This window comes from Panicum virgatum, chromosome 4N (assembly GCF_016808335.1).
Source record: "Panicum virgatum strain AP13 chromosome 4N, P.virgatum_v5, whole genome shotgun sequence".
NCBI lineage: Eukaryota > Viridiplantae > Streptophyta > Magnoliopsida > Poales > Poaceae > Panicum > Panicum virgatum.
This window is the reverse complement of record NC_053148.1, coordinates 48,458,264-48,483,517: the sequence shown is the minus strand read 5'-3', so window position 1 is coordinate 48,483,517 and position 25,254 is coordinate 48,458,264. Positions and strand designations below refer to the sequence as shown.

Genomic DNA, 25,254 nt, shown 5'->3' with positions numbered 1-25,254 from the left:
GCATAGTTTGTTTAATTTCTACTCCCTCCATCCTAAAAAAATGCAACTCTCTCTTCTCGAGAAGATTCATGTAATTTTAAATTTGATCAATTTATATAAAATAGTATTAATATTTATGTTATAAGATAAGTTTTATTAAATTAATCATATAATATACTTTCATACTAAATCTATTTGGACATATAAATGTTAGTAAAGTTTTATATACATTTTATCAAACTTGAAATTGTTTGACCGTGGCATGATGAATTTCATTTACTGTGCCTTAGTGTCTCCCTTTGTGTTTATTTGGTGCTGCGCGAAGGGGAGCCCACTTACCAGCGAAGGGCAAGAGTGCCCCCGATCAGAGTGCATGGTGAAGAAGGACAGAGTCCTCTTACCAAGTCGGAGATCATACTAACAATAGTTGCCTCCGAGGGACTGAGGCATATCATCGTCACCATCAGTAATCTAATTACAACCAATTAGAGAGCAGCTACAAGTGCACGCATGCACGCGGTACGGGAGTAGGTAACGCACGGCCAGAGGGTTAGGTGCCCGTGGCCTTTTGTGTTTTCACGCATGCGTCTATGTATATACAGTCATCTTCTTCTCCCCCCAAACCCAATATTTCTCTTGTACTTAGAGCATCTCCATCAATAGCCTCCAAATCACAGTCCTCATATAGATTTTGGGGGCTAGTTTCCATCTTATACCCTCCAAATAATACATCCTACTACAGCAGAAGCCATCATATTTGAGCCATCATCCAAGTTTAGAGGGGCTGGTGAGTGGGGCCCACGGATGGAGGGCTCCCTAGAGACCCCCTAGGCCTAGGGGGTGGGGGGGGGGAGATTTGGAGGCATCCCTAGTTTAGGGACTCAAGTAGAGGGCCTACTGGAATTGTTTTTTTATTTCACCCTTCAAATTTGGGGTAGGGGTTTGATAGAGGGTCTGCTGGAGTTGTTCTTAGAGCACGCCCTTTACCTGATAGATGCTGAAATGGTAAGCACCCGAACCGTACACGTAAACGTAATGGAGAAGCCTTACTACACATGAAAAAAATTTGGTGGAGACTTGCAAACCTCCTCCGATGTCCAAGGCATGCGCATCTCCTTCTCTATTGCCCATCGCCGCCGCCGCCACTTGCCGCGCCGCCCGGGCTGCCGGGGTTAGAGTTCCAGGAAGCGGGTGGGAGAGGTGGAGTGGCCGGCTGGCGGCGGTTATGGTTAGGGTTTTGGATTTTCGATGGTGGAGTCTTCTATGACCGATATCTATAGTGGGAAGGTCGGGGGCGGCGGCAATGGCGGTTCGGCTGGCGACAGAGGCAAGATGGCGCTCCAGTGGATGGTGGCCAGCGACGGGGCAAGAAGGCTGGGTCAGCTAGCTATGCCACATCAGTTTTTTTAGGCGAACACATCCATTTTTTATAATCCATATTAAAGAGAGAGAAACAAGATCTACCTCTTGTTCAAGAGATAGTCTCATGTGCATATCCTTAAATTAATAAGATTGGTATGTTAACCTTTTTAGGTGTACAAACTACGGAATCCATGCATTGAACGAATCAGCCACGCACCGTGCGGAGCCCAAGGCATGTGCATCTCCTTTTCTATTGCAAAAAGCGCAACTGCGGCCCACCGCCATGGCCGCCGCCCGTCGTGCTGACCGGGTTGCCGGGGTTAGGGTTCCAAGGACCAGCCTCCGATAAGTGGGGGAGGTAAGGGGAGCGGTTGACCGGTGGCGGGTGCTGGTGGTCGAGGTGACGGTTAGGTTTCAAAGTGTGTGGCCTTCCATGGCCGTGGGGGGGGGGGGGGGGGAGGGGAAGGGAGGGGAGGCGGTTCAGCTGACGACGGAGGCAAGGCGGCGCTCAACCGGGTGGCCAGTGGCGCGGGTAAGAAGAAGGTCGGGTCGAAGGCCGGTGGTGGGTGGGTGGGTGGCGGGCGGCGCGGCAGGAGGAAAAAGATAGGAAGAGACAGGAGAGCCAGCCCTTCTACAACGATTCACATCACAATAACACATGTTGCTTCTAATAGAGGCGGAGCTCCCCATGCGGCACGGTGGGGCAGCTGCCCCACCTACCGCCGGAGCAACGCCACAAGGACCCTTGTCTTCCTCCCTTCCGGCATGGAGGCGAACCGGCAAGCAATGGAGCGGTGCCACAGCAGCGTCCGTCGTCTTGGACTCAGCGTGACGAGAGCAGAGCATGCAAACGGAAAAATCACCATGATGACCCGACCTTCCGTCGTCCTGTCATCGCCCCCCCCCGACCTCCCGTTCACATCTGCATCTCCGGCCTCCACACTTCCGCTGTCTGCCGCCAGCCGCAGGCTCAGGCTGCCTCCGCTGGAGCGTGGTCGCGTGGAGCTGGAGCCACCCTGGCCAGAGGCGCCCCGGCCGACCGGCCCTAAGCTTCACGGCACCGGCCCAAGTGCAGGTGGGAGGCTGCTTTGAAGGAGGAATTGGTGGGATAGGGAGGTTGGTCACGGCGATGCCGGCGAGCCGATGACTGGCACTGACCGCCGCCATAGCGCTTCGCCTCCGCGCTCTAGCCCGCCGCGCCGCCACCCATTACCGGTGTGTGCCGTGCCACGCCGCCGCCCACTGCCGCAGTGCTCTGCCACCGCGCTCCCGCGCCGCCACCCACCATCGGTGCGCGCCGTAGGCAAGCTTCCGGCGACGCCGAGGTCGACCGACGAGGCGGCGACCTTGCCTTTCCTTTCTGCCCCAGCTAGAATTTTGGGCGAGCTCCGCCACTGGCTTCTAACGAGACCCAGTAGAAGTATCAGAGCGGAACGTCGCAGGCCTCCAAAGTAGCAGTTGCAAGATATATCTCTACATATATTTTAACAAATGTATAAACTAGCAAGTGGCTATAATTTTTGGAGTAGGCCTTATATTGCTCAGTAGTCAGTACTGCGAGGCAAATAAACTGAGGTCCCGTTTAGATGCGTAAAGTTTTTGGTGTAAAGTGTCACATCCGATATTCCGGCACACATTTGAAATATTAAACGTGAATTAATTACAAAATAAATTGCATAATCCGTCTGTAAACTACGAGATAAATTTATTAAATCTAATTAATCCGTCATTAGAGCATTTGTTACTGTAGCAATTTAGTGTCTAATTATGGTCGTTCATTAGATTCGTCTCGCAATTTACAAGCAAACTGTGTAATTAGTTTTTTTATTTCGTCTACATATAATTCTCCATGCAGGTGTCGCAACATTTGATGTGATATTTTTGGATGTAAAATTTTTCATCTAAACCAGGCATAAGCATATGCATCCAGCACTACCAACGTTGTCGGTTCTCAGTATCGGGGATATGCATGCATGATCGATCGATGGGAATTGATCCATCACGAGACATACGTGGCCTGCATTTTGATAGATGCATTCCACAGTCTCAATCACTTAGCCAACATCAAGAAGTTATTGGCACCTTGTTGAATCGAAGTAATCCATCTTTGATGATTTTGTCGGCATCCAACTGTTCTCGAATTGGTTTATTCAAGAATTCAAAGTATCCCAATGCGGTAAAAGAATCGAATCCTAGAATTCCTATTCGAGATATTTTTGGGCTCTTAGGCGGGGGGTCCTCAGTCTGAATCCTCCACTAGCATTGGACCAACAGTCAGTCTAGCTCTCGCTCTTATCCAATTTCCTTATCCTTTCAAGGCAAGGTCGGAGTAGTAGGCAAATACAATTTCTTTTTATGCATGCGGACCCGCTTGTGAGACTGAAGAAATTGAAGCTAAATGACAATCTGAACCTACTTGCTTACATGATCTTTAAGAAATTGAAGCTAAATGACAATCTGAACCTACTTGCTTACAGGATCTTTAAGAAACTGTGGTACACCCCTCAGAGATATAGGGACCACCATGCTCGTCCACTTTCTTGATAAACGACTCGATGCATTTTCTCTTCCTTGCCGCTGAGACTGAGACATATCAAAAAGATCTATTACTAAAAGGAGATTGGGATCATCCTGTGGTTACCGGATGATGGGAATAACTAAGCAGAAATTTGGAAATGAGCACGAAATGTCTATAAATGAATTTTCTCAAAACTCTTTCCGGACAAGACATACAAAGAGACCCGCCAACTGTCTTTTTATTGAATCTTTGAAAGATAGATATTATGATTAGTCCTTTTCTTTACTATCTGCCGTCCTTCTATTTTTTTTAGTTATTCACTGGAGCAATTATATATTGAAGTCAATCCGAGGCAAGTGTTCGGATCTATTATGACATAAGGATTAGGTGCCTAACGTCCGTATTCCTTATTTATCCACTGGGACAATCTGGTTGGTTCTTTGCGCCGGCCGGCTGATGGAAATAGACTGACTACAGGAGATATTCGTGTTACTTCGTCCGCACTTACCTTATAGGGCACAATGGTATATTTACCATACGAGAGGTGTGCACTACTACATCGATTTCTTTAGGAATCGATGATCTTTTAACAATACCCTCTAAAGGATGGTTAGTCTGTGATACATGTTCCTTCTATTTCTCCAAGTAAAGCTCTTTGCAAGGCAATACCGACAGTATCCGCTTGACCTTTTCTAAGCGGGGACAGAATGAAACGACCATAATAAAGATGCTTACTATCTACTCTTGATTCAACACCCCAAATGCCTCTAGAAAGATCCGAAGTAATTCGAGCTGTAATTGTACGTACATGTAAAGAATTCAAATGCGAAGATGGTATAATAATACGCTATGATGACAATGCAGCAGCTATCATTGATCAAAAAGGAAATCCAAAAGGAACTCGAGTTTTTGGCGCGATTGCCGAAGAATTGAGAGAATTGAATTTTACGAAAATAGTTTCATTAGCTCCTGAAGTATTATAAGAATAAGAACATAGACCGGCTTCTAGAAAAAGAGACGTGCCCTCTTCTCTATCTGTAGATTGAGGAGCAACAGTATCAGCGCTGCTTTGATAGGACGTTTGAAGAGCTCTTACGCGGAAAGTCTTTCGCGCTCTCTTATTCAGCAAACTGACCTCAGTTATTAAAAATGAAAAAATAGAACAAAGAATCGAATCATAGGGTTCGGATTTCTAGCGAAAGGGAGAGGAAAACAAATCAAGATCGACTGACTTACTGGAAAGAAGCGAAAGTCGTTCGTCCTGCTGCCTGCCTATAGCCTTGGATTGGATTGGATTGGATTCTTCGTGGATATGATCCGTCAAGCTTTCTTCGTGGATATGATCCGTCAAGCTCACATGTTTGCTAGCCGCTGTACGTCGACCGGTCGTGGATCGCCAGCGTCGACGTTGCTTGTTGCATCGTTCCATCGTGTCACTTGATCGATCAGGAAAACGTCGTCCGTCCATCCGATATATGTCCTCCTTCGTTTCGCATGAACTAACTAGGACGACTACTGTACTGTGGGCGTAGCGTATGAGATCGATCGAGTTGGCCGGCTAGTATGTCTCGCACAGCCTTGTTCTTGGCCTAGCTCTTCCCTGTGAAAAGCTAAGACGACGCACTACGTGTCCGTCGTCTTATTCACTGGGCGGCCGGCCGGTGCACACGCGGCGGCACATGCCCTTGCTTAACTATAGCTTGGTACTCATCCACTCCACTGTTTGGTATGACTAGACTGTGTAGCCAATCGATCCACAACCGAGAGAGCTAGCTAGAAGCCAAGTTAGGCTGGAGCGAACTTGCATTGGAATAATCACGCACTAGCTAGCTAGCCCCTCGACGGAAAAAAAAAGCCTGCCCTGCCTGCCGAAGATTGGGTATATTCACATGTTAGATTGATAATAAAGTCATGGTGTCGTTATCAGCGAAGCACATATAGATATAGCATATAGGCACCGCTGCAATAGCTAGCGTCGTACGTGTTAATTAACGAGACACAATAGATTGGGTTTGCATTGACCTCAAGATTTGCCAGCTAGCTTATTACTAGTCGCTTGGAGGCATTTTGAGAAATTAGAACACGTACGTCAGTTGAACTGATAAATCTTAACTGCGCATAAAATAATTTATTTCACAATTCAATATGCTGATTAAGTTTGCTGGCATGATGCGTATGATCAAAATGGGGGACGGGCGCAATTCCGTTGGTAAGAGCAAGGCTAATAATACAGCCAGCTACTGGCTGTAAGGATCTTTGCAGCTTATCTCTCAGTTCACTTGTATAGTAGTTATTTTTTCACCATTAATATATTATCCACTTATCTATGCAACAAAGTTTGTTGGCTGAGCTCGCTTCTCTCCTCTCCTCTCATCCATCTAAATATTCAGCCTACTTACCACATATATTATTGTACTGTAATAAAAGAGTTTTTCTCTAGAAGTAATAACAAAGAAAAGATTCTCATTCACAGTTAAGAATTAAGATCCATATACATATATAGTAATAACGAGCCGTTCGTTATGGATGGACCGGTGGAATCACGTGCACGGCGGCGCCGGCCGGGCCGATCAAGCTTGTAGTAGTTTGTAATTATTAATTAATTAGGCGTCTGCCGGCCGGCCGGTCGGTCCAAAAGCGAGCGGCACCTGACATTAATCTAGTACTAGCATATACCTGCACGTACGACGTACGTACCCCCTACTGTACGCCGTCGCATTCTCGTCGCCTGCGTGTACGTTGTGCTAGCTGCACTCGTCTCCGCATCAAGTCCAACGCCAGGGCCTACCTACCCAGACCGACCGAGCGTGCATGGCTCACAGATGTAGCCTGGCCACTGCACACGTGGCGTGTCCCGGGGCTTTCTGGCGGTCCATCCACCATGCATGCAACCTCAACTTTGCTACTGCCGCGCAAACGCGGAATGCAGATCAGACGATGCTTCTTCTTCCTCTTCGTTCGACTACTCGTTTACTCTCTCTCTCTCTCTCTCTCTCTCTCTCTCTCTCTCTCTCTAAGGCTATGCGGCAGCGTGCAGTGTCGTGGTAGGCTGATGGGATGGCTGCTGCCCCTACGAAATTGAAAGAAAGAAAAAGAAAAGAGAAAGGCTCGATTGGAGAACTCCAGGCGCCAACTAACCGGCGTGCCCCGCTCTGCTACGTTTCCAGCAGAGCACCCGACGGATTAAGGCCGTGACGCTGGGTTAATTAAGCTAACAAGGCAATAAAGCAAGCAGCGCCCACGCATCCCATCGGCCTGGCCTCCTTCCCGCGCCCAGCCCACGATCCATCCATGGCATGGCAGTGCCCGGCGCGTCTCCACCCAGTGACCCGCCACCCCCACCATAAATACCCGGCCGCCCCCCGAAGGCCCGAACCGAACCCCTTCTCCCATCACACCCCGTCACGGCACCCAGTCACCCACCACCTCCGATCAGTTGCCTCGCTGCTACAAGCGCGCTAGCTTTCCCCTCCTCCATCTCGCAACCGCCGCCCATCTTGCGGCCGCCTCCCGCCCTGGCCGGGCCCCTGTCCAGTGAGTCTTCCCGAAACGGTCGCTGGGTCCTCCCGCGCCGCGCCCACGCCCCCCCGGGTCCTCTGCTACTTTAACGCGCCCGCGCCGGCCGCCACGCCAAGAGCGCCGCTCCCCCTCGTGCCGTGCGTGCCTCCTTCTACCTTCTTCTCCCCCCGCGCCGTCCCGCGTGCTGCAGGAAGGAGCGGAGCAGAGACATTATCCCGGGCACACGACACGCGCGCCGACACCGAGGCGACCGCTGTAGGAAGGAGCGGAGCAGGGATGGGGGACGCGCCGCCGCCGGGCTCGGCCGGCGGCAGCAGGGCCCAGAAGACCTACTTCGACGTGCTGGGGATCTGCTGCCCCTCCGAGGTGCCGCTCGTCGAGAAGCTCCTCGGCCCGCTGCCGGGCGTCCGCAAGGTCACCGTCATCGTCCCCTCCCGGACCGTCATCGTCGTCCACGACGCCGACGCCACGTCCCCGGCGCAGATAGGTACGGAGCCCAACCGACCCTCCTCTAAATTCCTCCCCGACCGGTTGCTTAATTATCTCCAGTAAATTCTCAAGAAAAATTCCCCACAAAAATCCTTCTTATTCGTCCTCTTGCTGGGGAATTTCTTGCCGCTTGGGTGCGATCACTGGAGAAATAAGAAATAATGCCGCTCCATCAGCATGTGCTGATCAACTCCACAGCATGGGGGCGGGGACTGTGACTGGAGTAGACCCACCTCCGACCGAGTCCTGCCCAACTACCCCCGGCGGCGACGAAAACCTGGGCCGATCTCCGGATAGCAACGGGAGCCGTGCTGCGACCTTATTATCAGACCTTTGATTGATGCCGCCGCGACCGCGAACCCAGCGCGCACTCTTCTTCTCCCCCCCCCCCCCCCCCCCCCTAAAAAAGGACTCCTGGTCACGCCACTCAGCAGCCCAAGAATATGTTGGCTCCAGAAACGAATCACGCAAACTTCGTTTTCTTCCTTTCGTGTCCCTCTTCTCCTCCTTCTCAAGGGGGAAGTGTTTCTTTTTTTTTTCTTGAACGAAATATCTTCGATTTTGATGCATCGATCAATCAAATGTGTGATTTTTTTTTGTTATTTGCATTGATTATCGGGACCAGTCAGAAGGGTCCGTGAATCAAACGGCTCATCATATTTGGCGTCAGGGTCACGGTAGTGATTTCCAGTCCTTATCAATTTGGATTATGATATCTGATCATTGATCAGTTGAAAACCCTGCATACAAGAAGTTTGGTGGTGGCCCTGACCCGACTACATAGAAATCCAATCTTAGAATTTGACTTGAGTCACGGGGGCTCACCAGCAGATTAGTACCTGGTGACTCTGCATGGAGACCGGAGTTGACTCTGCATGTGCCATTCGTGTGATTTTTCTAGGGGAAATTCGTCTGAAATTTCCACTGTGATTTTAAGCATTCCTCCAAAAATATTTTATGAGACCTCTTACACAACAACTGCATGTTCTATGAACCTGTCAATTGTACTTGCATCTGTCGCAGTCCTCACATTTATAAGATGAACAGCTGTGAACCTTGATTGATTCCATCTTTGGTGTTTCCAGTCAAGGTGCTGAACCAGGCAAGGCTTGACGCTTCTGTTCGAGCTTACGGCAGCGGCACAAAGAAGATAATGAACAAATGGCCCAGCCCATACGTTCTTATCTGTGGAGCTTGTCTGCTCGTATCACTGTTCGAGCACTTTTGGCGTCCCTTGAGATGGTTTGCACTGGGGGCGGTGGCTGCAGGCTTGCCACCGATCGTTCTGAGAAGCATTGCAGCTGCCCGGAGGCTGACCCTTGATGTCAATATACTCATGCTGATTGCAGGTAACGAAGTGCCTCTGGTTCACAGGTTTACAGGGATGATGCCTTCTTTGATTGAATTTGTCTTTGTTTGATGATAAAAATAAATATATATCGCTAGATTCAAAAGAACTTAGTTATGTCGAAAGTAATATTTAAATCTGCAACTGAGAGTCATTCCTCAGTTGAATCATATTAAAATAAGTATAGCTATGCTGAACCTAGTAAACTAGCTTAGTTTTATTATGTTATAATCATCTACTGCTCATACAAACACTGACAGATACCCGCACTTTGGGGTCAATAATGCTGCTGCTAACATATCTGTCCATGTGGCAGACGTGTTGTGAAGAAAAAAGGAGCCATGCAAATTGTTTTGCCAGGACCAATATGATGGCTCGTTAGTGGGAAAGCAGAACCGAACCGGCACCCAAAAAGTTTATGTCTCACTTGCACAATCTTTTCCCTTCACATTAGGTTCTGGAGGGACCTCCACTTTCCTATGCTTTAAAGGGATACTGCTTGCTGATGCATATGCTAAATGAACAGAACGATGCTTTTCTTCAGTATGGTGATGCGACCTTAATAGGGAATCGTATTCCTTTCGGGGGAAGAAACGTATCGTTCGAATCATACTTTTTAGAGATTTTGTTTTTGGTATCAAGATAACTCTATCCCAATATACATGTGAAACTTATCAAGGAATCTCCACAACCGCTTGCGGTCTGTATGTATAGTTATCACCACCTTTCCTTGTTGGCACTACCTTCTCACCTAGGATGGCCCTTGCTATCTTTTCATCACATAGGCTTTTTCCTTGTTATTGCATCTATAACACTTATTTTTGGGTTCTGCTATGGCATGAATGCCTGGAATGCATTTATAACACTTGTTTTTTGGGTTCTGCCATGGCATGAATGCTTGGAATTCTGGTAGATGGATGGTATGCTAAATTGAAGTTTCACATGTCTTATTTGCTCTCTTTACAGTTTCTGGGGCAATAGCTCTGAAGGATTTCTCTGAGGCTGGGTTCATTGTTTTCCTATTCACCACAGCTGAATGGCTTGAGACCAGGGCGAGCCACAAGGTCTTTCCATCTCTTTCAGCAGTTTATTTTGCCTAAGTAATAATAGATGCAGGATTACAGAAGCCACACATTAACCACTAAACAGAGAAGAATCTAATTCTTTTCTTGACGTGTCAAATTTTGTAAGCACATGCTCAAACTGATGTGACGTTGCGTGGTTGTTTGATTTGGATGCGCACTATACCTACTGATGGACCATAAACAGTTTTTGGTCTGCCATTTGGGTCATGGCTTGGACCAGAGTCAGATCCCACATAGCTGACAGTACCACCATTTAGCATGCTGCTGAGTGCATGGTGTTGCTGCCCACCTGAAAACTCTCGAAATCTCAAGTGAAGACAAATGAGCTTTATATCTAGTGGACTCAAACATGCATGTACACTCATACATATGTGAAGCAGATTAGAAAACCAAATAAATAACAACCAAACGCAATATGTTGTAAGAAATGTTAGCGCGCCCCACCTAGCCAACCCGACCATAAAACCCAGGTATTATAGTGGGAGGGGCGGGGGCCTTTATCCTTGGTCCAACATTCCCCCTACGGCGTGCGAGCCCGGCGTAGCCCGCAGCAGGTTCTAGTGCCCGGCGTAGCCCGCAGCAGGTCTCAGCACACGAGAGACGCAGGGGAAATCGCGCAGCGGAAATGCGTGGCCGGGAGGGATCGAACCCAGGACCTCGGCTCTGGTACCATGTTAGCGCGCCCCACCTAGCCAACCCGACCATAAAACCCAGGTGTTATAGTGGGAGGGGCGGGGGCCTTTATCCTTGGTCCAACATTCCCCCTACGGCGTGCGAGCCCGGCGTAGCCCGCAGCAGGTTCTAGTGCCCGGCGTAGCCCGCAGCAGGTCTCAGCACACGAGAGGCGCAGGGGAAATCGCGCAGCGGAAATGCGTGGCCGGGTGGGTTCGAACCCGGGACCTCGGCTCTGGTACTATGTTAGCGCGCCCCACCTAGCCAACCCGACCATAAAACCCAGGTGTTATAGTGGGAGGGGCGGGGGCCTTTATCCTTGGTCCAACAAGAAAAACAAATATTCATTTCAAATGCACTAATACATTTTGTATATGTGTCATATAGGCACTAATTGTATCTTTTCTTTGAGAAAAAAGATGATTAAATGTTGCTTTGACATGTAGGCAACTGCTGGGATGTCATCACTAATGAGCATGACACCACAAAAGGCTGTCCTAGCAGAGACTGGGGAAGTGGTTGCAGCTCAGGATGTCAAGGTCAATACAGTAATAGCTGTAAAAGCTGGGGAAGTCATCCCAATTGATGGTGTTGTTGTTGATGGACGGAGTGAGGTTGATGAGAGTACCCTCACTGGGGAATCCTTCCCGGTGGCAAAGCAGCCAGAGTCCCAGGTCTGGGCTGGCACGCTCAACATAGATGGTAATACATATCACAGAGCTTGAACTGACGTATCTTAAATGCCTAGAATAAGCTACTGACCTTGTAGTGATTTTGTATTGTCATGTGGCAGGCTATGTTGCTGTGAGGACAACTGCTATGGCTGACAACTCTGCAGTGGCAAAAATGGCAAGGCTAGTTGAAGAAGCACAAAACAGTCGATCCAATACACAAAGGCTGATTGATACATGTGCCAAGTATTACACACCCGGTAAGCTAGATGCATGTGCTAATGTTGCTACAATTTTTCCTTTTGAGATGCCTACTGCAAATAATTACCAGAAAAATAAAACAAGTTAGTTCAGATGTTTTTCTTACTGTTATCTTGAACTGCACCTGCAGCTGTTGTTGTCATGGCTGCGGCAGTAGCAGTGATCCCTGTGGTGGTCAGAGCACACAACCTCAAACACATGTTTCAATTGGCCCTTGTCCTTCTAGTGAGTGCTTGCCCATGTGCTCTGGTGCTGTCGACACCAGTTGCCACCTTCTGTGCTCTACTCACGGCTGCAAAGACAGGGCTCCTGATCAAAGGAGGGGATGTCCTTGAATCCTTGGCGAAGATCAAAATTGCTGCTTTTGACAAGACCGGTACAATTACTAGAGGAGAGTTCTGTGTCGAGGAATTCCAGGCAGTTGGTGGGCGTGTCCCCATACAACAACTTCTTTACTGGTGATTGTTGCATTTTTTGTAAATTGCGCATTGCACAAGGTTTCTTTGGGTGTACTGATATACTGAGTTTCGAGGCTATTGTAGGGTTTCAAGCATTGAAAGCAGGTCAAGCCACCCAATGGCATCCGTGCTTGTTGACTATGCTCAATCAAAATCAGTGGAACCAAAATCTGATAACGTTACTGAGTTCCAAATCTATCCCGGAGAAGGGATATATGGTGAAATTGACGGGGAAGGAGTTTATATTGGGAACAAAAGAATTTTGTCAAGGGCCTCGTGTGAAACAGGTTGGTAAACACATGAACTCCATATTTCCACAAGTTCTGTTACTAGTTGTCTAGCTGCAACCAGACATCCAGTTAAAAGACAAGAGACAGCACATGCCGTGGATGGATGGAAACAGTCCACAGTATATAGAAAGGTTTTTGTTTCAGGAATGTTAATTAAACATTGCCACTTTCAAAAGATGACTGTATTTTTCCTTAACCCGTTTTGTTCTCTGACTAGAACCTGATTATATTAGTTATTTTAAAAGGATTTTGTGTTTTATATTGTCTAAATCACAGTATTTATCCTTTGAAAAATCATGTGCCCCTTTCTTTGCTTTAGTTTCGGACATGAAAGACATGAAGAGAGTTACTATTGGATATGTCGCCTGCAAAAAGGAATTGATTGGAGTATTTACTCTGTCGGATTCCTGCCGAACTGGATCAGCGGAAGCCATCAAGGAGCTGAGATCACTGGGTATTAAGTCAGTGATGCTTACTGGGGATAGTTCTGTAGCAGCTGCATATGCGCAGAACCAGGTAAAGACATGCTAGTTATGTGATATTGCATACTCTCCTCATACCGGATCACTTATTTTTGTCACTTCTATCTTCTGCCAGCTTGGAAACATCCTAGACGAGGTTCATTCTGAACTTCTCCCAGAGGACAAAGTGAGAATTGTTGATGAACTCAAGGCAAAATATGGTCCTACGCTGATGATTGGTGATGGCATGAATGACGCCCCAGCATTGGCTAAGGCTGATGTTGGAGTCTCAATGGGTGTATCTGGTTCAGCTGTTGCAATGGAGACGAGTCACATTACGCTGATGTCGAATGACATCCGCAGGATTCCAAAGGCTATCCAGCTAGCACGGAGGACACACCGGACTATCATTGTGAACATCATCTTCTCAGTGATTACTAAGCTTGCAATTGTTGGACTTGCAATTGCGGGACATCCACTTATTTGGGCAGCCGTCCTGGCAGATGTGGGCACATGCTTGCTGGTGATCATGTACAGCATGTTGTTATTGAGATCCAAGGGTGGTCAGAATGCGAAGAAATGCTGTGCATCCTCACAGCATGGATCACACGGAAAGAAGCATTGTGTTTCCGACCACTGCTTAGATGGTCCATGCAAGTCGACAGGCGGTTGCAAAGAATCGTCTTCTGGTAAGTATGGTTGTCATGATCATGGTAATAGCCACACACACTGTAAAGAGTCGAGCAACCAGCAGCCTGCGGAAAAGCATGCTTGCCATGATCACGGCCACGGCCACAGCCACAGCCACAGCCACAGCCACAACCACAACTACTGCAAAGAGCCCAGCAACCAGGTGGTTACAGAAAAGCATGCTTGCCATGACCATGGACATACTCATAACCACCGCAAAGAGCCAGGCAATCAGTTGCTTATTGAAAACCATGGTTGCCATGATCATGTCCACACCCATGACCACTGCAAGGAGCTGAGCAGCCCGCACTTCATCAACAAGCAAGATTGCCATGACAATGATCATACCCACTGCAAAGAAGCCCATACTTGTCAGCATTCTGACTGCAACAGCGCATGCCCTGAGCATGCGCATAGCCACTGTGAAGAAGACAACCATTCACATTCTGCAGGTGAGCATGCTTGCCATGAGCATGAGCACAGCCACTGTGAAGAGCGCAACCATTCACATTCTTTAGTTGAGCATGCTTGCCACGACCATGATCATGAGCACGAGCATCACTGCCATGCTGAGCAGCAGCCTGCGGATACACACCACTGCCATGACCATGGGGAGATTGAGGAATCAGAAAAGGGCTGCCATGCCGAGCAACAGCTCCACCACAACCATTGCTGCCATGAACCTCATGGCCTGGAGAAGAAGATTGCGGCTGAGCCAGTTCAAGAATTCTCTATCCCAATCAGTTCACTACCTGATGAGAATCACAACCAGCAGAACCAGTGCAGCCACCACAGTGAAGAACACAAGGTGGAAGACTGCACGAACCATCTGAAGGGAAAGGACTGCGTTCCACCTCCTGCAGACCGCTTGAGCAGAAACTGTTGCAATGTGACTAGCAACAAGGGTTGCGGAAGCAAAGGGAAAGACGTCTGCTCGAGCTGGCAAGCTGTGTGCGCCAGGGAGACCAGCCGGTGCTGCAGGAGCTACGTGAAGTGCCCCAGGACGAGCAGCTGCTGCAGCCACACCATGCTGAAACTGCCCGAGATCGTGGTAGAGTAGGGTGAAATGAAGTGTATGCCCATACGAACAGCTGAGGTAACTCATCGGCGTAAGATAGTAGGCTGCCGGTGCAGAGTGTTGGATCTAGTTATAATGTATGTATAGGTTTGCTGAAGAAAAAGATGTAGGATTTTGATCAGGCAGGAGTCTGAAAGGGAGGACTCTGCCTGGTTGTGTTCCCTGCACCTCTGTTTGCACCTCCTGTAATGGTTGGTTCGAGGAGTTGCAACTGAGAATAGTGTTTGATGAGGTGCACTGGGAACTGCTAGTTTGGTGTGGTACTTCTTGATATTATAGTTCCGTGGTTCTGTAATGGAGCCCAATTGCCGACGTATTTATTCCGAATTTCTGATGCAGGCAGGTACAGTACAGGGTGAGCTGCCTGAAAATCTCAACCCTGAACTGGCTCCGCAGCTCAACTAGGCTATCTGTTTGGTAGCTTATGGAGACCAATGTTCAGATCGAAGAAACAAGAGTGCCTAGGCTAAGGAGTCCGCTTGTGTACTTTTTTTTCTAAACAAAGGAACAATTTAGTTTACATTCTTAATCTATTATAAAAGTTTGTTTTTCAAACTTTAATTATTGCATAATGGAGATCATCCAACTATCTAAAGCGGGCAAGTTTACCTTTGGGTGGTTTTAAATATGGTTTTTATTTTTTTTAAATAAAAATATTTTAATTAAGCTAAAAGATTATAAGTAATTTATTTGAAATCAGAAAAATAAGAAACTAGTATTATTATTTTTTAAATGTAACCACCTATTGGCACTCTGCTTCTTATTTATTCAGATCTAATTTGTTCATGTTTCTAGTATTTATTTGCTTTTAGCTATGCCTATTACTTTTAAATAAGTAAAGTTCAAATAGATCGCTTACATTTTAGAAAAAAATTTGGTACCTGATTCATGTTCTTTTAATTTAAAATAAATTAAATATAATTTTTTTCTAATTTATTTTTAAAAAAACTTTTATTTTTTAAAAAAAATATAAAATCATCCTAATTATTAAACTTATTCAGTTTCGGTATTTTTATTTTAAAGTTGAAGGCTGAAAATTAAACTTTTGTAACAGTTTGATGGCGTAGACTAAATTTTTTTATATTAATATATCTATTGTAAACTTGTTCCGAACTAAGAAAACTTAATTGAAAGAAGGAATGACGAACCGATATCCCTCTACACAAAAAATTACGCAACGAAGTTTGTGCCTAAGAAGAAAAATAGCGCAAAGAAAATCTACAGTCTGCACTAATTTGAGAAGACTGTCAATGCTGATTTTTTTTATTAGAGGCACTGTTATTTCTGTTGGGAATAGTATTACAAAACCATCATGGAACTACAAAACTTTCTGCAAAACAACCTTTTTTCGAGAATACCCTCCCTTATTCAGTTGTTCTGAAAAACAGCCGAGAATTCTTTTTTGGAATCCCAAGTATCTGGAGCCCGAGGCACTCCAGCACGATTCGCACCCAGCGCAGAACACAAATGAAGGCATAATCAGGACACAGCACACGACACCAGTCTTGTCCAGTGTTGTCCGGCCAACCTTTCCACCCCTGTTCGGCTGAGCTACACCAGCCAGCGCTGGCTGGAGCAGTGGAGCTTGTGAGTGCGGACACTGTAGCAAACACTGCTCCCATATTCTTCCGCACTCCCCCCCCCCCATCACGGCGTCGTGTAGATCTCCCCCCCAACCCATCAATAACCCGGACCAATCGCTCCCGTGCTCTTGCTCCCTGTAGCGCCGCCGGGGGGAGCTGTGCCGTGCAGTGCCTCGCCGCCCCGCTCGTCTTCCCTGCCCGCCGCTGGACTGGTGTTGTGGTGTGGCGTGAAGTGGAGCTCCACCCATACAGACCGACTCGGATCGATTCTTCTTTCGTTGGTAAGTGACTCAAGCTTGCCTTTCCTGGAGCTGGCCTTGTTCTTAGAATCTGGACGGCTTCTCCTCTTGGATGTGGCTGCGAGCAGTCAATTTCGAACCTTTTTTTTTTTCGCCCGACCATCCAGCTAGCTGTTGGCTTTGTGTGTGCTGCGTGGTGCCCTAGTAATCGATTCAGTAATTTATCGATAACCTAGCCATGGTGGTGCTGGTTTAGCTCAAGCTAAGTCCACCCCAGCCATTTTTGGAGTTCGTTTGGTGATAACTAATTGGTGAGGTTTTGTAGGGGGTTTGGGGAGGGTTTTGTGTGATGTACTAAGATAACTTAACTTAGAAATTGGTACGTGGCTATGCGAACAAAGCAAAAAAAGAGGGGGGGGGGGGGGGGGGGGAGGGGGATTAAGGCAGGATAAATATTTTATATCCCTAATAACTTCGGGGATGGAAAGTTCCAGGTGAAAGCGTTAACTGTCCTGGTTTTGGTCTTTTGGACATTTGGTTTGTATCCTCAGAATGCTTTATAGTTTTGTTCATTTTGATCAACAGCCACTTCGATCAATATCTTTTTAGCATTTCCTCTCTTATAATTTATTCTTAGCATACACATATAGTTTTGGTTTGAACCTATTGCAGTATTGCGCAGTTTCTGAACTTTTGTGCAGTTGTATGTCCTGGAAATGGGCTCGTCTTCTAAATATGTCTTTTTGTTATACGACAGATTCCCGTTCTAGATATGAACTGCTTTGCAACAAAATAGGGGTGTGTTAGCTGAATGCCTGAAGGCATTAAACTGAAATTTTCCTTTTCCCTGTGTTTTCCAGGTTTTTGGATGCTGATCAGTTTATCAGAGGAGTGCTTATGGATGATTGTGTGGATGTAGCTTGCTACAATTAATTTACAAGCCCCTACTTTCCTGTTTATCCAGCTACATCATGGCACCGCGCAATAGGTCTTCATCTAGAAGGCCTCTCTGGATCATCATCTTGATTGCTTTTGTCGGTGCGGTAGCCATCGGAGCCTATCTTTATACTCCACGGCATTACACAGCATGTTATCTGGTACCATCAGAAGCCTGCAATTCTCGGCCTCCTCCAGAACCTGCTAGGGTATACACTGATGATGAGATTGCTGCTCGTGTCATCATGAGAGACATTGTTCGGGCTAGGCCAGTGCAGTCAAAGAATCCAAAAATTGCTTTCATGTTCTTGACACCCAGTTCATTGCCTTTTGAGAAGCTCTGGGAAAAGTTCTTCATGGTATGATTTTGCAGTATTGCAAAATACAGTAAATACATGTCTAGGTACCAGGTAGTAAACTAGTTGTAGCAGAACTAACTAATATCTCAATGGTTGTATTTCATCACGTAGCACTAATATTTTCTCGTATTAGGAAAATAAATTGTTGACTGTAATGTGTATTTTGTCTTGAAAATGAATTCAATTCAACATCTCATGTAAGAACCAGGATTTGTTCATAATCACTTTCTCAGCCGGGTGTATATGAGTCCCAATTCTAGCCACTTGGGTTTCTTTCAGGGACATGAAGACAGATATTCCATATATGTACATGCATCAAGAGATAGGTCGATTCATTCAAGTCCAATATTTGCTGGCAGGGATATTCGAAGTGAAAAGGTATCTAACTAGAATTGGCTTGAACCTGTACTCATTTCTTTTATCCTCTAAGTTGATTTTTGCAGAAAACGTTTGCTAAATTTCTTTATAGTATAGAGTGATTTTGAAAAAAGAAATATGGTGTTTGCTGATTTTCTCTCTGACTGCCATCTCTATTGATTGTAGAACACCATATTTTAACAGGATGGATATAGTTTGCAAAGTAAGAACCAGGATATATTATTGTTGTTGAATAATCCCCTGTATCTATCATGGCCTGTAGTACTTGCCTACAGCAATCGTGTCCAAGATTATTTAATTTCAAAGTTTTTTGATTGTTCTAGAATATAATTTTCAGTTTTCTTTCAGGTAATCTGGGGTACCATTTCTATGGTTGATGCTGAAAAGAGGCTCTTGGCTCATGCCCTACAAGATCCTGAAAACCAACATTTTGTCTTGCTTTCTGAGAGGTTAATAATTTTCGTTTATCCACATCTAAATCTGAGTGATAGGTCCCTATCCTAACACTTTATTTTAACTGCAGTTGTGTGCCACTTCATAACTTTGATTATATATATAGTTATCTCATGGAGACAAATGTCAGCTTTGTTGACTGGTAAGTGAACATACTGAAGGAGTTAAGGTTACATAAGCAACATGTTAATTTTTCCCCTATTTGGAGTTGAAGAGATATTTGATTTAAGATATCCTTTTTCCTTGAACATATGATTTTTAATAAGCACAAGATTCACTATTGACATTCCAAATTATTTTTTCCCTCAGTTTTGACGATCCTGGTCCACATGGAGCCGGTAGATATTCTGACCATATGCTACCTGAAATTGTGAAGAGAGATTGGAGAAAAGGTGCACAGGTGATGATTTCTTATGACTGGTCTCCCTAGAAATGGAATTTTATGGTTACAAACACGTTTTTCATTTTTGTTTTGTCTGTTGACTTAATTTTTTGTGGAGTAATTTCTATGACTTCAAATAATCCTCTTGCCTTCCAATGTCAACTACTTGTAACAGTTGTTATGGCTTACCATGATTTAACCTCCAAAACTCTAATGTATTCTTCTCTTGCAGTGGTTCACAGTGAAACGGCAGCATGCAGTTCTTATTCTCGCTGACACCCTTTACTATGGGAAGTTCAAGCGCTACTGTAAGGTGGACCCTTTCTTCCCACCCTGAAAAAGAATTAACTTTCTAGGACACCTTGTCTTAGCAAATGCATTTTCAAATTATTTTCGTGTATAGCATTCAGAGCTTCCAGCGTCCTCAGACAGCAAGTAGATGATTGCTAGGGAGAAAAGAAGACAAGAACGGTTTTCTTTCAGAAACTGCTTGTTTCAGCCTATATAGTTGTGTAATAGACCTTAGCACATAGTACATAGCGTTTGTGTGTTAATAATAGTCCGATGGTTAAATTAGGTGCATTGTCCCTCTTTCTTGATGTGTATGTTGTTGCTGATATTGTGATTGCCACTTTACAGCCAGGAAATGAATGGCATAACTGCTATTCTGATGAGCACTACTTGCCAACTCTCTTTAATGTAAGTATTCAGAAATCAGAAGCTTCTAAATGAGCTTTTTTTCTCTTTGACTAGCCAAAATCATTTTATTTAAAGAAAAAACTACAGAATAACCTTTCATTTGTATTTTTGGCTGCAGATGGCTGATCCGACTGGAATTGCAAATTGGTCAGTTACACATGTAGATTGGTCTGAAGGGAAATGGCATCCTAAAGCCTATAGGGCTGTTGATACAAGCTTCGAGCTGCTCAAGAACATCTCAGTAAGCTCTTTGTTATGCTCATTGCCTGTAGGGGCAAACAATTCATAGGTTGGGATTTATATCTAATAATTTTGCAAATGATTGCAGTCCATTGATGAGAGCGTTCATGTTAGCAGCAATGCAAAGGTAAGAGTAATTTGGTCCTTGGCTTGACCCATTCCCAATCATGGTCAACTTTAAACTCATGAGGCGTTCCTTTTTCCTGGAAGATCTAATACGCCATCGTTGTCATCTTGCAGCATATAGCGCAGAGGAGACCGTGCATGTGGAACGGCATGAAGCGACCCTGCTACCTGTTCGCGCGCAAGTTCTACCCTGAGGCCCTCGACAACCTGATGAACATATTCTCAAATTTCACCATCATCTGAGGAGTGCATCAGAGGTGTCCAACAGTCATTTTTGTTCTCCCTCTGAGCTCTGCTGTGTCAGTCGCCGCCTTGGTACTAGGTGAGCAGTGTAGGGGATGTACTTGTTGACAGAACTATTAGCTGATGGAAGCAGAACCACCATGACGCAGATATGACTCTGTCGGATCAGATGATGCCACCTGCTGCTGTTCTCATTCTGACTGGTAGATTACCGATGACGGCTGGGCTAGGTTATTCACCAGAAAAATTTGCTGGTGTAACCGTGTAAACATTGGCCCGAAGTGATATATGAACTGTTGTTAGATGCTTCTGCAGGGCTGCTGATTAATTGGGTCGTATCACGTATTGATGCCTTTTTGTTTTACCACAAATATAAGCTTATCAGCTGTTGTTTGTTGGCATGGGCCGGAAAGGCGAGTGTAATCTCGCTCAATGGCCTTTTTGCGAGGCCCAAAACAGAAGGCCCATGAGCGCATTTATGGCCCAGAGCGGTATGGCATGAAACTTGCGCATGTGTAATTTTTGTTCGGCGTGCTTGTTTATTTATATAGAGCTAAAACCCTAAACCCGAATAAAAAAGGGTAAAAGAGAGAAAAAATTCTAAACACTCCACCTCATCGGCGGCGGCGGGTACGAGGTGATCGTCGACGAGCCACCAGTCACCACCATGAGGCCACCACTACGAGGCAAGTTAGCAACCGAAACCATGGTCTCGATGAATTGTTATCCTCCTTTACCGCTCAGTTTCTCCATCTGTCTGACTCGATTTACCGTAGGACGACGCGGCGGTAGGGTAGGAGGAAGAGGCGATGGCGGAGGCCGCGCCTTGAGAGGAGGCGTTGGCAATGGCGGAGACCGCGCCGGCCGGAGGGGAGGGGGTAGGAACGGCCCGTGGAGAGCGGACACCAGGGGTAGGAGGCCTGGAGGCAGGACGCCGGTCGGCGGCCGCGTTGGCGGCATGAAGGGCGGGAGCAAGGTGGTGGTGGAGCCTGTGACGGAACCGCTAAATTAAAACTCTAATTAAGCGTAATGGCCGTCATTTGAACATATCGGGCGCATTAGTTTAACGGCTTAATTTGGCGATCCTTTCTCAACCCACGGCCCGATCGAAACAACACCGGTAGTTCCACGCGAGGATGGACGCAGATGGTACAAGCACGGCATAAGACTTAAAAATATAAACTCAATGAAAACGAAACAATAAGGTTTTACAAACCGAGTCCAAATATTTACAATTAATTTACAAAACTTTACAATGGATGGTCTGAAGTTCGAAATCAAAAGATCATACATCTATTCTAACTATCACCAGTTCTGATTCTGCTCGACCGGTCGGACCGGTTCACCCAACCGGTCGGACCGGTCGGCACCATGCTGCCGACTATACTGGTCAGATCGGTCCCTCCGACCGGTCAGACCGGTCGCACCCAGAGTAAACCTAGGAACCTTGGCACGGCGAAAATCGCCCACCAACTCCAAATACCTTCTAGATCTAGTTCAGGGGTTCACTAGGATGTATTTGACCGGAGGGAATCGATTACAACCATTTAGAACGAGAGATCGAGCCAAACCCTTGTTTACCTTGAGGTGAGCCCTCCCCTACACCAAGAACTTGAATCCAAGCGTCTCGAGGAAGGAACACAGGGAGTTGATGATCCTCCACGCCAATTTGAGAGAGTGTGATTTAAATGATGTGGGGCCCAACCCAACCAACTCGGGCTAGACCGGTCAGACCGGTCCGGGCTGAACTGGCTCAGGGCTGACAGAACAAATTTGGGTGCTTCGTCGCGTGGGTTAAAACTAATGATCAGAAATTATTTTAACTAACTAGTGGATTAACACCAGCGGCGTCTTCATCACCAGGGCCAAGGAGGACGCGCTCTGCACCAGGAACATGTGCCCCGGCGAGTCCGTCTACGGCGAGAAGCGCGTCTCCGTCCAGGTCCTTGCCGACGCTTCATCGCTCTCTCCTTTTCAGAATTTGTTGTGCAATGTGGGTGGAAACTAAGGTTGTTTATCTGTCAGTCGCCAATGTCGTTTTAGATCCATGTATATTATATGTCAAATTTGAAGGGTTATTTTAGTAACTATAGGGCACCAGCTGCTCATGAATGATCATCTCTTGTTGTTTGCTTGTTTCGGCGTTGCAGAAAGAGGATGGGACAAAGGTCGAGTACAGGGTGTGGAACCCCTTCCGATCCAAGCTGGCTGCTGCTGTGCTTGGCGGTGTTGACAACATCTGGATTGTAAGCCTGTTAACTTAATTGGTCTGAACACGCATTAGTTATCTTGCCCTGTCAGTAAGCGGAAAAAATTCTTTGCTGTTGCTGTCATAATTATGATATGTTTGTGATAATTTAGGCTCCTGGCCAACGGGTGCTCTACCTTGGTGCTGCATCAGGAACAACCGTGTCTCATGTCTCTGATATTGTTGGACCGGTGAGAGATAGCGCTGTCACCTGTTTCAGTTTTTTTTTTATCAGTTTCTTGGTTTACTGTTTTCTGAATTTGTCACATTGCAGGAAGGGTTGGTCTATGCTGTTGAGTTCTCTCACAGGAGTGGAAGGGACCTTGTCAATATGGCCAAGAAGAGGACCAATGTGATCCCCATTATTGAGGATGCCAGGCACCCGGCAAGGTACCGGATGTTGGTCGGCATGGTTGATGTTATCTTCTCTGATGTCGCACAGCCGGACCAGGTATGCAGCCATCTCACACTCATATCTTTGTGCTCGGCTTGATGTCTTTTCGTGGTGATGTTGGGCCTCAGCAGATGATGAGCATACTCGGACTCCCCTTCAGGACATCACAATGGATGATGCAAATTCGAGTTTCTGATGCGCTTATGGCCAAATGCTCATCTTTAACCCTTCTTTTTCATTTTGCCATTTGTATTTTATAATCATATTCGGTGGGATGCAATGTTCACTAAAAACTTGTGTTTTTTGAAACGAAACTAAAAGATTGTGTTGTATCTGGATGTTTATGTGCCCCGTGTTTTTCTTTGTAACCTTCAATTTGGAAGGTTAAATTGTACATGGTGGGTGTCAATTACTTTTACAATATTGCTTTTTTTATAAAGTTATATAAACTTAAAGATAGATTTTTTTCCAGTTTTATTTTTTCCCTCGAATACGCAGGAGAATTTCCAGGTTTATTTGGTCTGCATCAGTCCATTTCATTTTTTTTTGTTTGTTTTGCTTTGTGGGGGAATGCATAGCATTTGGCACTTTACGGCCTTGGCATCCTTTGTCTGACAATTTGTTCATAGAAATACCTACAGGGTTAGACCTTTTTGGTTACTTTGATTTTCCCAATTTAATTTGAAGTGTACCTGGTACTGCAAGTCACTTGCCAATGCTTAGATCAAACTTCGAGTGCAATTTTGAGTCATACTTGTGTCTTGTTGGTGTTTTACTGCTGGTACTACTGCATGCCTTAATTGTAAGTCTGCGTCTCATCCCCCATCACACAAATTGTCTCATGATAATGCTTATCTGATTTTTTTCCCCAAATGGTGCTAATTGTCCAGCTTGATGCCTCGTGTTAGGACGATGTGAATGCGACTTGTAACCAGATTTCTAAACTTTCCATTTGACGCCCTATCGTGCAGGCTAGGATCTTATCCCTCAACGCCTCATATTTCCTGAAATGTGGCGGTCATTTTGTCATGTCAATCAAGGTAGGAGTACCAAACTTGCTAATCTGTAATATCATAATCTAGGGTTACAGAGTTCGCCGTCTTCTTTTAGCTTCTTTTTTTTCCAAAAGAAAATTCGATTTTACTGAAGTAAATAGGACGTTCTGAAGGAAGCAGCAGATGCCTTGGATGATAAAAGCTACTAGCCTGCATTGTTGGTCTGATGACGGTGTGTTTTTTACCCAGGCGAACTGCATCGACTGCACGCAGCCTGCGGAGGCTGTGTTTGCCAGCGAGGTGGAGAAGCTCAGGTTGGAGCAGTTCAAGCCGGCGGAGCAGGTGACCCTGGAGCCCTCCGAGCGCGACCACGCCTGCGTCGTCGGCGGCTACAGGATGCCCAAGAAGCAAAAGCCACCTCAATAAGAAAGTTTTTAATCGCCGATACATACATGAATGTTGGAGCTTGTGATAGGTTTTACAGCTATCTGGTTTGGAGCCTTCATAGAAGTTTGAACAAAGTTTTGAGCAGGTCCTGGTTGAATAATCATGAGCTTGCATTGCCACGCAGTTTTCACCTCGGGATAAATGTACGTGAAATTCGCCCTATTTTCAGAAGATCTGATCTGCATTGAGATGTGTCGGGTGATGATGCTACGTTTGGTGCCGTCGCCGTGTTGCTGTACGAAGCGTTCGACCGGCAAGGCTCAGCTAGTCGGTTGATTGGGCGCTGGCTATTGACTTGGCAGCTTGCGTCGACCGGCCGGCCACCGGTTTCGTGAAACCGCTGAATCGATCGCACGCGGACACGGTTCTTTCGCTTGTGTTTGGACGGAGATACAGTAAGGCGAGTGATTGCGCGCCTCTCTTGCTGCTGGAGACTGGAGGAGACCCCTTCGCCGCCGTCCGGCCGGCCGGCCGCCGCGCCGCCAGCGGTTTGACGGAGCGAATCGGCATCGGAGCAAACCACGGCTTCTGCTGTGGAGCGTGCGTGGTTGGTGCGCTACTCTGCTGTCTGCTTTTACTATCAAGTAGGTCTGATCATCCATCGGGTCGAGTCGGGTCGGGTTATTTTGGGTTTCGGGTCAAAAAATATTG

The 25,254-nt window shown here is 46.3% G+C and overlaps 3 protein-coding genes and 1 non-coding gene across 6 annotated transcripts; all 4 read left to right on the top strand.

Annotated features, from left to right (window-relative positions):
* Nucleotides 1–7,232: 7,232 nt before the first annotated feature.
* Nucleotides 7,233–15,197, top strand: LOC120668688 (cadmium/zinc-transporting ATPase HMA2-like). Of its 2 annotated transcripts, XM_039948438.1 has the most exons (9): nt 7,233–7,865; nt 8,953–9,216; nt 10,182–10,279; nt 11,419–11,674; nt 11,766–11,903; nt 12,035–12,362; nt 12,447–12,649; nt 12,972–13,168; nt 13,250–15,197. In XM_039948438.1, exons 1-9 carry the CDS (start codon nt 7,655–7,657, stop codon nt 14,861–14,863), a joined length of 3,309 nt encoding a protein of 1,102 aa, XP_039804372.1. In that variant the 5' UTR covers nt 7,233–7,654; the 3' UTR covers nt 14,864–15,197. The 2 variants fall into 2 exon arrangements, with proteins under 2 accessions (XP_039804372.1, XP_039804373.1); XM_039948439.1 differs by lacking the exons at nt 7,233–7,865; nt 10,182–10,279 and having other exon boundaries at nt 9,091–9,216.
* Nucleotides 15,198–16,444: 1,247 nt separating this feature from the next.
* LOC120668686 (glycosyltransferase BC10-like) lies at nt 16,445–20,918 on the top strand. 2 transcript variants are annotated; one of them, XM_039948436.1, is made up of 11 exons: nt 16,445–16,745; nt 17,564–17,998; nt 18,278–18,376; nt 18,725–18,825; nt 18,900–18,971; nt 19,139–19,229; nt 19,444–19,524; nt 19,851–19,910; nt 20,029–20,151; nt 20,239–20,277; nt 20,391–20,918. In XM_039948436.1, the coding sequence occupies exons 2-11, from the start codon at nt 17,675–17,677 to the stop codon at nt 20,517–20,519; spliced, it is 1,119 nt and encodes a 372-aa protein (XP_039804370.1). In that variant the 5' UTR covers nt 16,445–16,745; nt 17,564–17,674; the 3' UTR covers nt 20,520–20,918. The 2 variants fall into 2 exon arrangements, with proteins under 2 accessions (XP_039804370.1, XP_039804371.1); XM_039948437.1 differs by having other exon boundaries at nt 16,473–16,745; nt 17,668–17,998.
* Nucleotides 20,919–22,367: 1,449 nt separating this feature from the next.
* LOC120668968 (rRNA 2'-O-methyltransferase fibrillarin 1) lies at nt 22,368–24,755 on the top strand. Its single transcript, XM_039948793.1, has 6 exons — nt 22,368–22,461; nt 22,670–22,765; nt 22,881–22,958; nt 23,042–23,218; nt 24,133–24,201; nt 24,406–24,755. The coding sequence occupies exons 1-6, from the start codon at nt 22,414–22,416 to the stop codon at nt 24,580–24,582; spliced, it is 645 nt and encodes a 214-aa protein (XP_039804727.1). The 5' UTR covers nt 22,368–22,413; the 3' UTR covers nt 24,583–24,755.
* Nucleotides 23,287–23,361, top strand: LOC120671715. The gene has a single exon (XR_005673806.1). It is a non-coding gene; the product is annotated as a small nucleolar RNA snoR60 (small nucleolar RNA).
* Nucleotides 24,756–25,254: the final 499 nt, after the last annotated feature.